The 14,100-nt window shown below is 35.3% G+C and overlaps 1 protein-coding gene across 1 annotated transcript in view; it reads left to right on the top strand.

Annotated features, from left to right (window-relative positions):
- The first annotated feature begins 6,164 nt into the window (after nt 1–6,164).
- ECT2 (epithelial cell transforming 2) overlaps nt 6,165–14,100 on the top strand; it is a 51,874-nt gene continuing 43,938 nt past the window's right edge. The window contains 14 exon segments of the mRNA XM_033092488.1: nt 6,165–6,198; nt 6,201–6,293; nt 6,910–6,957; nt 6,960–6,988; nt 7,088–7,180; nt 9,198–9,380; nt 10,635–10,724; nt 11,449–11,533; nt 11,536–11,555; nt 12,515–12,588; nt 13,302–13,396; nt 13,399–13,431; nt 13,581–13,696; nt 13,795–13,857. Of these exon segments, the coding sequence (XP_032948379.1) occupies nt 6,165–6,198; nt 6,201–6,293; nt 6,910–6,957; nt 6,960–6,988; nt 7,088–7,180; nt 9,198–9,380; nt 10,635–10,724; nt 11,449–11,533; nt 11,536–11,555; nt 12,515–12,588; nt 13,302–13,396; nt 13,399–13,431; nt 13,581–13,696; nt 13,795–13,857 (1,056 nt within the window).

Genomic DNA, 14,100 nt, shown 5'->3' with positions numbered 1-14,100 from the left:
GGTCCAGAGTGTCAGTCAATTTGGAGATGAAGGTGTGCAAGTTGATCCACCAAAGAATCTCAGTAGTTCTGTCTTCTACATTTCATTTTCCCCACCTGAACTTATTTTATTCCTTGAGGAAGATATGTCATACACTTTAATATAGTAAGTACTTAAATTCAGTTCAATTCCTTTAGCACTTTTTTTTTTCATTTTTTATTGGGGAATGTTGGGGAACAGTGTGTTTCTCCAGGGCTCATCAGCTCCAAGTTGTTGTCCTTCAATCTAGTTGTGGAGGGTGCAGCTCAGCTCCAAGTCCAGTCACTGTTTTCAATCACAACCTTGTTGTTGAGACATCTGGCCACCCTTCCTTTAGCAACTGAGACATCTGGCCACCCCTCCTTTAGCACTTTTTAAGTGAAACAGGTTCATTCACCATCTTAGGGGCTGTGGGTGAGACACAGTAATTTTTTCAATGGTATATTCTTTCAAGGAACTTCTCATTTTGATCTAGCTAGCTAGCTCTCTTATACAGTTTTGTCCACTAGACATGTGAATTCAATAACTATTTCCAGTGCAGGGACCATTTAACATAAGGAATCTTGGCTAGGACCTGCCTGGAGAGGGGACAGAAACCTGGCCAATGACAACAGCAAGAGGGCCATATCTTCTAGGCAAGACAAGATGGCTTTAGCACAGCCAGCTTTTCCTTAAAAGAGAGGGAGATCAGAGTTGGTGTAGAAGGACTGTCCTCCTCCTGGTACGAAAAGAATGCAGTGGAGGTCTTCCGTGCATCAAACATTTTGGTATGGGTGGAATATGTGGCTGGAGTAAGTGGGGCAAAGGCACAGAAACATAGGTGCCAGAGCTCCTGTGTGAGAAATGGGGTGAAAAAGCAGTGTAGAGAACCATCAGTCTCATGGGGCAATTACAGGGCCTCAGCTGAGATGATAGTATAGAACATCAGCAGCACCGTACAGTAGTATTAAAAGTACTAGGAATGTTAACAGCTAACATCTATTGAATGTTTATGATAAGCCAGAATATGTTTTTCTTTTTTTTAATTTTTATTGGGGAAGATTGGGGAACAGTGTGTTTTTCCAGGACCCATCAGCTCCAAGTCAAGTTGTTGTTTTCAATCTAGTTGTGGAGGGCGCAGCTCACTGGCCCATGAGGAACGGAACCCGTGACATTGGTGTTACGAGCGCTGTGCTCTAACCACCTGAGCCAACTGGCCGCCCCCAGGATATGTTTTACTAAATACATTAACTCTAAAATCCTGACAACAATCCTATGAGGTAAGTACATACTATCATGTTCTTTTATAAAAGGACAAACTGAGGCATGAGAGGTTCAGTAACTTGCTTGAAGTTACATGGCTAGGAAATGTTACAAGATTGTATTGCCTGTTTATTTGCCAATCAAACTGCAATATATCCCTTTAAAGGAATCAAGTATAGCTTTTGTTAGGCTAGCGTATCATTTGTGCGGTACAATATAGTCAGTCCTTAGATTGGAGTGCAAAGCCTAAAGGGAGCAGCGCACAGAGGAAACAGGCTGTTCTCCTCACTAGCTTCACGTATTTTCAGTGATGAGAATTTTTGGAATGCTGGGCACACCCTAGTTTCAGTATGCAAGCACATTCCACAGTGAAATTTCAATTACTGCTTTTCTTTTCTTTTGCCCTAACAGTTATCACAGCATTACAATGAAGGGCAGGCAGACGGCAAATATTTAATTATAAACAGGGAAATCAATAATTACCAGACTGCTTCACCCATTGTGTGCACTGCATTACAAACTTTTCAGGCGTTGTAAGGTGGCCAGTAAAAATTAGGAAAAAATTGTAAATCCCCAAGACCTGTTTGAGTGTTTGGAAGTGTTCCATTTTAAAGTACAAGTTTTCCTCCTCTTATTGGGATTTAAGGTTCTGGCAAGGATTCCCCTTTCTTCCTTCTTTTAAATCAGTGATTAGGTGGGAAGTATGCAAAACCCACCTGGGAGAGGCGCAGTTTACTTAAGAGATTGTGCTATACAGGGTATTATGTTTAGAGAATGAAGAGAATAAGACTGTTTTCATAATAGCAACAGTTATTACAGGAAAAACGATAAATTCTTGGCTAGACTTTAGAGGAAAGTAAAAAAATCTCGCGGTGAGGGGCGGGGGAGGACCAAGAAGCAATTTACTTTGGCTGCAGGGGATTCTAGAATCTCCTGACTTATTTTTACATTTGTTCACATGCAAGATTTTTTATATATATACATTATATATATAATATATATATATATAATATATATATTTAAAAGTTCGAGAAATACTAAGAATTTGTTTTACTCATTCATGAAGTTCCCTAGACTATAGTGCTTTACATACATTAGCATTTCAATAATTGGGCTGCTGATTTAAAGTCCATCTGGAGAGCCCCCGCGTTATCCTGTCCTTGGCCCTGCTACGCCAACACCTTTAACCCTGTTCCTAAAGCAGAAAGCATACAGGCAGAAAAATCTTACAGTTTACAGCAACCAGTGGGGGGAAATTCACCTAAGGAGGCACAGATTACGTTGAAAGGATTTGGTGGCGCTTAAAAAAAAACAGCTGGGGGGAGGACAAGCCACTCAAACCTTCCCTAGGAAAAGGGATGTTTACGGAGTAAACAAAGCGGTAGCCACTGACACCAACTACTGCTAGAAGTGAAACGGAGGAGCCACCACCGCCACCTGCAGGTTACATCCGGGCGCTTCTCTACAAACTCCTGACGTTCCGACGTCCGAGCCGTTGGGTTTATTTGAAACACACGCACAACCAATCGGTTGGCGCCTGCGGGCGGAGAGCAGCGACCAATCACCGCCCCCTGGAGACTCCAGCCTATGAGAAGGAGGTTGACATCACGCGCCAATCGGCATGGCTTTTAGAGAGACAGGCTCCCTTTTTGAATTGGCTGTGGCTGCCCCCGGCGAGGAATGGTGGTACCAGTGAGAGAAATCGGCGTTTGAAGAAGTGGCAGTTCCAGGGCATTTTTTGAGAGTGGTGAGGACTCCGTGAGTGTGGATTCGGGAGGTGGGAGTGGGCCGGCGTCCCGGGAGCGGTGGGTTCCTTTGCTCATGTCCGACAGCCCCGCCCCGGTGACCGCGAATTCCGGGGCTCCCCGTCCCCGGCTTTCCGGCTCTGGGAACTCCCCCACCGCACTCCCAACGACGGGGCGGTGTCGCCAAGTGGGAGCCCGCAGACCACCAGGTTGCTGCGCATCTTCACTGCTCACCTGCTTTGGTATTTTTTTCCCGAAGAGTCTCTGGGGGAAGGGACGGAGATGGGCAGGGGGCCGCGGCGAGCCGCACTGCCCTCTGCGGCTCTGAGGGCCGGCAGCTGCACCCTTTGTGGGCTTATCTCAGAGTGTTCAGTGGTTTCACTCCAGGATTCATCGTGGCGTCTTCTCAGTTTTTACACAAAACGCCTGGCGATTCCGCCCCTCCGCCCCCGCTTCATCCTCTTCCGTACAGATATGGATGGCTTAGTGGTTCAAAGCGCAGCCTCTGGAACCAGCCGGGATTTGAATCCCGGTTTTACCACTAACCGTGTGACTTGGGGGAAGTTACTTAAGATCTGCGTCCTAGGTTTCTTTCTCGGATGGAGATAATAATAGTACCTACCTCTTAGGATTGTTGCAGACATTAAATACAAGCAAAAGGTTTAGGATGATGCCTGTCGCATATTAAGGGTTAAATAAATGTTAGTTTTAATCACAATATTATATAATGTTAAAAATGTTATTGTCAGTAACACCACCAGCATATCCAGTATTGCATTTAGCTCCTCCACCCTGAAAGATGATTCCCTAAAAATACAAGTAAAAGGAAACCAAAAGTGAAGATTAGTTTAAATGACAAATTTTATCTTTGTGATGAAAAGAGGCATGTGTTATAGTTAGTATATTTAGTCAGACGCTCCTTGCGTATATTATTGGCTGAGAATCCGCTGTATAGGTTTATGAACACTGATCCTATTGTGTTCATTTTAAAAGCTTACGGAATCCATGAATACAAAAGAATGATTAGTGTATTTCAGTTTGTATCCAGACTGTTACTATCATGTCATCAATATATTATGGACCACTTTTTTCCTTTAAATTTAAATTGTTTTGGCAATAAATTGATCATATACAATATCACCAGAGACAATTTTAATTTTTAATCACGTATTTTGATGCTCTTTAAGAAGAGGCATAGGTGAAAAATGTAAACTTACGGTGTTTTTGACCAAAATCTCCCTCCATTCCTTAAGCAGGTTAGTTTATCTCTCGACTTTTTTAAAACATCTTTTAAGGGGACTTGGAATGAAAGCCTATTTTAGAGCCTTTTCTTTTTCACTGGAAGCAATTAAGTGTTAGAGACTTAAGAAACAAAAATATAAGGATTGCATAGAATTTATCATGGATTCTAAATACTCTTATTAACTATTGGAGCTTTCCTTTGGACAACCATAGAATAATTGACATGGATGTTTGGTAAGAACATAAGATAAGTCCATATTGTGAATATTGTATGAGAAATAATAAGTGTCACACATTTAGGACATCATCTCTTTAGTTTTCATCACCACTGGGTTTGAGTTCTATTGTCTTTTTCACTGCTGTGGAAACTGAAGCTTAACCTATTAAGTGCAGACAGAGACAGGAAGCTGAGTTGCCGGACTTTGAAGTATGCACCTAACAATTGTGCTTAGGTCTGTTGTTACTACTAGTGTGCAAATCTTCACACTACTTAGTGTCCCCGTCCAGAAATGATGCTAATGATACTTTACTGTTTCTCCACAGCATACAGTTTACTTAAACTTACTTTGCTAAGAATCTGGTAGAAGATATTTATATATTTTATTAATCTGAAAAAGTAGGAAAGAGTAAATTAGGTCAGACATGTACCTCTAGATAATAGTCTGGAAATTTACAACAAGATAATAAAGACCCCAAATTAAATTGATGAAAATCTGTTCAACTTTTTCTTTTTCCCCTGCTTGCCAAACTTTTCAACTCTTAAACCCTGGAAATCTGCAAAACCCCAACATATTGGCACTAACTCGTGCATAATTGTCTTGTTAGAGGTGAGACATTTGTAAAGTAATATGAAAATAGAGATAAGGGAGCAGTCCAATTATATTAGGTTGGTGCAAAAGTAATTGCGGATTTTGCTGTTTTGAACCTTTTAAACTGCAATTACTTTTGCACCAACCTAATACATGAGCGGTTTGGAGAAATCCACAGAGGGTGAGTCAAGAGTGGTGGTTTGGTGGTTGAAAGACGCGATAGGTGGAGAATTAAATGCAGGTAGTTGTGGAGTAAATTGTGATTGATCTGTGTTTGAAAATGCTAAGAAATATACTGGGGCTGGAGCATACAGCACATGTGGACTGGGGGAATTATAGGACATGAGGTTGAATAACCTGTTCCGCTAGGCTAGGACCAAACTGCATATTGGATGGTGAATTTTGACTCGCTCATGTAGGGAAGAGTGCTTCTGGAAGTTCTTAGCAGGGAAGTGATATGGTCACGTTTGTTTTTAGGAGCATACCCCTGAACACCATAGGGAAAGTGACCTCTGAAGAAACTTTGGTGATCAAGTTGTTGAAGCTGTTCTATTTGACCAGGTGGCCACTGTGGCATTAGAGAAGAGCCAGATCCCACAGATATTTGAGGTGGGATTGATAGGAATTTGGAGGAGGTCGAATAGGATTGATAGGAATTTGGAGGAGGTAGTAGAGGAAAGAGTAAGGATGGAAAGAGTAAGGAATCCAGTTTTTGACTGATTATTTGGGGGATGATAGTGGTACATAAATGAATATAGAAGAGAAATAGATTGGTTGAGGGCAAAGGTATAGAGAAGGAGGGACATGGAATAATATTTATGAGTACCTTTTCAGTGTTCATTATGTCCAGTAATGTTACAAATTTTGATAAATTGTTATTTTTACTGTATTCCTATGAGTCAGGTATTAGTGTCTTTATTTTATAGAAAACAGGCTCAGAGAAGTTGACCGCCGTTCTTTGGTTCAGTATTAAGAAAAATAGGTAATGATGTTTTTTATAAATTATAGTATAAAAGTAGAGCCTCTAATACTTGGTTTTGCCCAATGTTCATGTTAATTTCATGTATTTTTCATTCAAATTTTGTTTTTCAGACAGTTTAGATAAACAATGGCTGACAATAGTGGAATAACATCCACTACTGGAGGACAAGCTTGGCAGACTCTTCTATTTTTGATTCTAAAGTTATGGAAACATCTAAGGAAAACTTATGTGTTGGACCTACTTCATTTGTTGAAGGTAAATCTGCTTAAAACGCGAAATAACTATTTTGATCCTAAACTTACTGACTAGCGACTTTCTTATGATTTGACTGTAATACTGTTAAGCTGGAGTACAGGTATTCAGTAAATATTTATTGACAGAAACTCTTTACACTATGTCGATTTTTGATTATTGCTTGGATTAACGATTTCCATCTTTGAAGGGGAAGGCATTTTATTGGATATTGCTTTTTCTGTATGTGAGGGTAATCTAGCTGCAACATTGTTAGCTAGACTATTCAGTTATGATTGGTTAGAGAAGAGATACTTCTTTTCTCTTACCCCACTACATACTGGTCTTTACTAAAGTTGCATGCACTGTTGAAGAGGATGACGCTGCCGCTGCCGAGTAATGAATGCTTTCTTTAGTTAAGGGAGTGCTGATATTTCTATACTCTGTTACAATGTGTTTTCTCTTCCTCTAAAATATGTGGCTACATTTAAAAAATAAACTAGGATTTAAGTAATTTTACAGAATGTTATGATTTTACAGGTGGAAAACATACCAGATTATAGCCAAAAAAGGGTTTAGGAACTACTGATTTTGATGTTAATTCCTGATAAACATATTTAAACCTTTTTAATTTTAATAGAAGAAATGCCTCAGATTGAAACAAGAGTGATATTGGTACAAGAAGCTGGAAACAAGAAGAACTTATAAAAGCCTTAAAGGTATTAAGTTTTAGTTTTTTTAAAAGGCTATTTTCTTCCATCAGTGTGTAAATAATTTTATAGTTTTCTTAATCTCATACTTAAGTCTCTTTTCTACAGACTATTAAAATAATGGATGTCCCTGTTATAAAGATAAAAGAAAGTTGTCCTGGAAAATCGGATGAAAAGTTAATAAAAAGTGTTGTTAATATGGTAGGTCAAGCATTTCATTGCATGTGGCATGCTGCACTTCTCTTGATTGTGTTCTTATTCCACCTATGGTGACTGGACCGAAATTAGGCACAAGGTGTATTTTGGGTATAGATGAATCGAAGCTAGAGAATTTGAAGCTAGATGAATAGAAACAATTTTGTATTTATTTTAAAATTTGGGTATTTCTGAAACCCCAAATTATAGCATATATTGCAAATAATGAAATCCTTTAAAGTAATTTGGCTATGGTAAATTTAAATGACATATGTATTTCCAAAAATCTGATTTTTTCTTAAAACTCATTTTCTTCTTTTTTCTCATTAACTTTATATTTATTCTAAATTCTTGCTTTATTTCCAAAACTATAAATCATAATAATTGACAATCATCAGGGAATTTGCCTCAGCACATGAAATGTATCTAATTCTCTATACCAGCTGTCATAGTTCGTGAGGGCTGCCATAACAAAATCCCATAGTCAGTGCTAAAACAACAGAACGTTTTTCTCACAGTTCCTGGGGCTAGAAGTCCAAGATCAAGGTATCGGAAGATGGGATTTCCTTTGAGGTCTTTCTCCTTGGCTTGCAGGTGGCTGCTGCTTTCTTGCTGTGCCTTCACATGACCTTTCTTAAGGGCATACATATCCCTGGTATCTCTTTTGTGTGTCTAAATTTTCTCTTATATAAGGATAGGTGTCATTGGATTAGAGCCCAACCATGTGACTTTAACCTTAATTACCTCCTGAAAGGCTCTATCTCCAAATACAGTCACGTTCTAAGCTAGAGGGGATTAGGGCTTCAACATAAATTTGGGGGGTACATAATTCAGCCTATCACATTAACCTAGCAAATAAAACCCAAATAATTTATTGACCCATTCAGAATTTTCTTTTTCTTTTTCCTGTTTATGTGGACCACCCTTTTACTTTATTTTTTTCAATTACAGTTGATAGTATTATTTGATGTTAGTTTCCGGTGTGTTATACATTTATATAACTTACAAAGTGATCACCCCATTAGTCTAGTACCCACCTGGCACTATAAGTAGGTATTACAATATTATTGACTATATTCCCTATGCTGTTCTGCTTTGTACCTGCCAGTTTGTACTTCTTAATTCGTTTACCCTTTTCACCCAGCCCTCCAACTCCCCTCCCCTCTGGCAGCCATCAGTTTGTTCTCTGTATCTGTGAATTGGTTTCTGTTGTGCTTGTTTTTTTCTGTTCTTTAGAGTCCACATAAAAGTGAGATCGTACGGTATTTGTCTTTCTCTGTCTGACTTATTTCACTTAACATAATACCGTCTAGGTCCATCCATGTTGTTTAGAGTTTTCTTTTAAATGGTTCTCTTTTTTTTGCACAGGAGTTATATAGATACTTAAACATCTTCATTCTTTTTCATAGATATACAGCGTAAAGTGGTAAATAATAACTTGCCTTTTTATATCCTATGTGTGCCATGCTGCAACTGCCTACATATTTCACATCTTTCTCTTATTTCCCTTATGTATGCTGAAATAATTAAGTTTATCTACAGCCTTTTTGTAGATATTAAGTACTGCATAGTATTTTTTCTATTTTCATGAAGACAATTTTTGTAAGAACTATGTGGTATCATTTTCTTGGTCAGAATAAAAAGCTCTAATAGTGGGTATCTTTCATATTCATCCTACTATTAAAATGTGTGTACTTATATTCATTTTTATTTTATATATATACTAGATTTATAAGGACTACTGAATCAGAAATGTGTGCCTTTCTAATATTAATCCTCAAAATTTAAGATCCTAATGTAGCTGGAGATATTTATACATAAAAATACAAATAAGCAAGTCAAGAAATATGGCTGTTCACTATATTAAGTATAATGCTCATTATTGTATGATTTAAAACTAAAGTTTTCTATAAATATAAAAATGTTGATGTTGAATTGATTTTTAGGTCTTATTGAGATAGTTACATGAATTAATTTTTTAATATGTAAATTTTATTTCTACTAACTACATGAAAAAAACAAGGAAATTAAAGTGCCCTTTGTGAAGATGGAATCACTGGAAGAATTTGAAAGTTTAGATACTCCAGAATTTGAAAATGTATTCATAGTCATGGACTTCCAGGATCCTATCTTGAATGAGTTATACAAGACTGATTGTAGAGTCATTGGACCACCAGTTGTATTAAGCTGTGCACAAAAAAGAGAGGTAAGAATATACATTTCTTAGGACTTTTCAAGGTTAAATTTTTATTAATGAATGTTGTAAATATTCATACGCAGAAAAATCCCATTAATTGTTGAGAGTATGAAATGTTTAGAATAGGAATAGTAGTGCCCATGCTAATATAGTCCTATATTCTTTCTGCTATTTTTCAGTATTTTATTTTCTGTTAGTTTTCAGTATTGAAAAATCTAAGACTTTTGAAAGTTAAATAATAAAAACTGTGTGTGTGTGTGTGTGTGTGTGTGTGTGTGTGTGTGTGTTGAGAGAGAACGAGAGAGAATGTCTTAATACCTATAGTGTCTTGGGAAGAAATAATTTGCTTAAATTTGGGTTCCATAAATGCATATACCTACAGAAACTTCTATTTTCCTCCACACAGAACAGATTTCACATTTCCATTTTAATCAGTTACTGCATCATTTAAAATTAGGGAAATTCAGCTTTTTGTACTTAAATAGCATTTCAATTTAAGAATTGTAGTAGTTCCTATTCTTTGGTTTTATTGTTATGTTTTGCTATTTAGCTTGCCTTATTAACTTAAACTTGCTTAGGTCATTGTGCTGCTTTTGTTATAGATACTAGTAATAAGCACATGATAATCCTTAATTTTGTTTTGATTTAGAAATGTTGCTTTTAAAAATCAAATAAAAATTTTAAAGACCAAAATTATGAAAGAACCTTCTTGCATAATAGTGGTAATTAAATAGCTGTATTTTTAAAAATCATTCTTTCTTTCTGATATATATGTGTATATATATGGAACCATTGTTTAGATTATTTACTGATTACCTCCATTTTCTTAGCTCAAAAATTGGTTCAAATATGTATTATATGCCTTGTATTATAAAATTTCCAACTTACTCTAAATTTAATTGGAAGCATTTACAATAGTGTATGGAGTCTAAAATGTTTCCTATAGATAGATAATGCTTGATATGTATCAAAGTACATTTGAAACTAAAGGTTTGAATAGAAATATTTATGTTTAACTTGGCAGTCACAAAGCATGTTTAGATTATATGTGTCAAATATAATTTGGGAATCATGGGAAATTTTTTTATTGTGAAACTTGCAATCTGTTTTGATATTTTTTTTGTTGCATATTTAAAAATGCAAGTAAATCTTTGGATTGAGAAAGTTGATTGGCAAGAGGAGAAATATATTTAGTTTGAGAAAGATGTATTCTATTCTCTACTATAAAGAAAGCTCACAGATTTTAATTGTTGTATTCTTCAGCCTTTGCCGTTTTCATGTCGTCCACTCTATTGTACAAGCATGATGAATCTAGTACTGTGCTTTACTGGATTCAGGAAGAAAGAAGAACTAGTAAGTATTTTAAAACTTCTATTCAAATGATATTTTTTCCAGCAAAATAAATTTAAATTGGCATTCTTTTTTGGTAGTTGTTATCATGGTCTTACTTTTAAAATTTTGAAGGAGAAATTACTGTGACTCTACCAGGTTTAAAGTTTGTGAAGAAACATTCTGAAGAGCCTTGTAAGAAATATTTTGTTTAGATTGCTGGCATGTGAATTTATAGAAAAACTTAATTGTCTGATCTGTTAAAACTGTCTTTTCATTAAGTATCATATCAGTTACATATTTGAAGTTTTTGTTTACACATTGCAATTTTTTGTTATACAAATACAGTTTTATTAAGTATTCTCATTGTCCTAGAGAATCTATAGAAACTTATTTCTTTGATTCATAAAATTTCCTATGTTGGAGCTAATGGAGTATTACTCTAATTTTGTGGAAGAATCTTGATGTGATGTAACCTGGTGTTTAAAAATACTAATATGTTTAGGCTGTGTGAAAGCCAGTTTAATTAACTTAATTTTATGTGGTCATCTTTACTAGCTTATCACTGTATAATTTTGCATGTACCAATAAAGTAAATGAATCTTTAATTTTTTGACATAAAATTTATATCTTGATAGGAATTCCCTGTATGTACCTATAAATAGAGAGTATTAAATAAATGCTAAATGAATTTTAAATTTTGTTTAAATTCATCATAAAGTCAGTGTTGCTTAATTTCTCTTTTGAGGTCAGATTGGTGACATTGGTCCATCACATGGGTGGAGTTATTCGAAAAGACTTTAATTCAAAAGTAACACATTTGGTGGCAAATTGTACCAAGGAGAAAAATTCAGGGTATGTAAACTTGGGTATTTTTGTGTATTTCAATATAGTAGCACTTGGGAATGGATTTATAATAACACTCCTCTGTTTCACAATTTATTGAAGATCACAAATTTAATTTTTGTACATGTAGTAAACATTTTAAATCATAGGAGTGTGGTCTCATGTTTTAAGGAGGCAATGGAACGTAAGTTAGGTCTTACATGATGAGGAGGATTGGTAGTAGATAAGGAGGTATTAGGTAATGATGAGGAGGTTGGTAGTAGATAACATTTCAGGCAGATGAATAATATTAGCAAAGGTTACTATGAACATTGGTCAGTGAGGATCCGGAAATGATGATAGCAGATATTTAACTCCCGTCTAAGTAGTAGTTCTTATAAAACTGTTCTAAGATTTAACGGGTGAAATTATAAAAGAGCAGGATACTGTACTTTTATTAAGATTAAAATCTTAGTTTAAGATTGTACTTAAATATATATCTTAGAAAGAGTTTATCATTTTGTTCCCACTCTGCATCAGTGTGTTTATGTAGCAAATGGTAATTTGCATGTAATATTGAATTCCTGGAGGTATACTTTCTAATTCATATTGAAGTTTTTAATTAATCAGATGGTTTCTTCTGTAGTGCTGTCTTGGGGGTCAGTTCTTCCAAGGCAGTAAACATAAAGAAAGGAGAAATAGAAATATGATAAAGATGAACTTAACTTCTGAAATATATTTATTTAAAGTAGAATAAGGAAAGGGTTTGGACATCATGGAATGTGTTTTAAAGTTATTTTAACCTAAGTTCTGTGAATGAAAAGACAGATTTATTTTTTATTTTTTGGTAATTTTTCTTTATATTTTGTTATAAAGCAGATGAACAAAGATGTAAAACTGTGCCAAGAAGTATGTATATAATTGCTTAGAACTTCCACAAATGTAGTTATTAAAATAAAGTTAATCGTTGTTAATATTTATATTTATAGATTGCTGTGAGCCTGGGTACTCCAATTATGAAGCCAGAATGGATTTATAAAGCTTGGGAAAGGCGAAATGAACTGTAAGTGTTTAGAAATTCAGTAGTTCATTATGTGAGTTAAACATATTATGTTATAAAGATAAACTCATGTGCCCCAAACCCTAAATTCATAGATAGTATAGAAAAAATGAGTTCAGTCTTTGGGTAGCTTAGGAAATAAAGTCGAGGAAGAGCAAAGTTATAAAAAAAATGATCAAAGATTGAAAATGGAAAGATATCTGTGGTATCTTTGGATTTTACCTTGTGAAATAATTTTGATGATAATAAACCTTCTGAAATTATTAGGTAATAGCTTAATGCATCTGGATGTTTGGATTGTATTATATTTTGTTTCATTTTATGTTTGGTTGCATTTTAAGTGGTGATTGCAATTCATAATCTTTTTAAGCTTTCCAACTTCATAATTCCTTGCTATCGTGTTTCTTCATTACTTAAGGTGTCATGAAACTATAGAACCCCTGGAATATATATACAATTTCATGTACAGAGCAGGGATTGAATCTGTAAACATTACTAACTGATAAAATTTTGTTAGAAGTTACTTCAGGATGACTGAGGGCACATCAGTTTTATTTTTTAACTGAAGTTTTGGTGAGCATTTCAGGGCCAGATGTAAAATATTTTCAATAAGTGGATTATGCTAAAAACTTGAGAATTCCTTTAGATTTATAAATTATACCTAATTTATTGAATTTTCATTAAACTGGTTTTAGAAAAATGCCTTTTGTTTTTAGGGATTTCTGTGCATCAGTTGATGACTTTAGAAATGAATTTAAAGTTCCTCCTTTTCAAGATTGCATTTTAAGTTTCCTGGGATTTTCAGATGAAGAGAAACCAATATGGAAGAAATGACTGAAATGCAAGGTAGAATTTAGCGTAATTTATAAGTTACATGTATTTAATTCTGCATTTCTGCCCTGTCACTTCCTGGTGAATATGCCTCTTTAAAAATTTTGGTTTGGAGATAAGTAGTTTGCCTTATTCATGCTTGTCTTGTATACATTCCTCTTTAGGAGGTAACTATTTACCTGTTGGAGATGAAAGATGCACTCACCTTATAGTTGAAGAGAACACAGTAAAAGAACTTCCATTTGAACCTTCAAAGAAACTTTATGTTGTCAAGCAAGAGGCAAGTAATTCTAGAATAAGATTGATTTTCTAAAAATACTACTAATAGCTTTTCTGGCAACGTGAATTCTTAATTAGAATGTTCTTTCTCTCACATAGTGGTTCTGGGGAAGCATTCAAATGGATGCCCGAGCTGGAGAAACTATGTATTTGTATGAAAAGGTATGCCTTTTTTTTGTACCTTAGTCATTTGTTCTGTGAATCTGGTTATATAAAGGTGACACTTTTCTATTAAAAAGAAGTATGGTACAGTTAGCATATAGATCATCTTTTTTTACATCATGTTTTGGAGTTTGAGAATAATTAAACAACTGGATACTGAGCAGTCTATTATAGATTTAGGTGAAACAATTCAGCATAATGGATATTATTTTAATCTCATACGTCATTCTGTGCTAATATTTG

The sequence above is a fragment of the Rhinolophus ferrumequinum genome, chromosome 2, assembly GCF_004115265.2.
Source record: "Rhinolophus ferrumequinum isolate MPI-CBG mRhiFer1 chromosome 2, mRhiFer1_v1.p, whole genome shotgun sequence".
Taxonomy (NCBI): domain Eukaryota; kingdom Metazoa; phylum Chordata; class Mammalia; order Chiroptera; family Rhinolophidae; genus Rhinolophus; species Rhinolophus ferrumequinum.
This window is presented reverse-complemented; position numbering and strand designations above follow the sequence as displayed.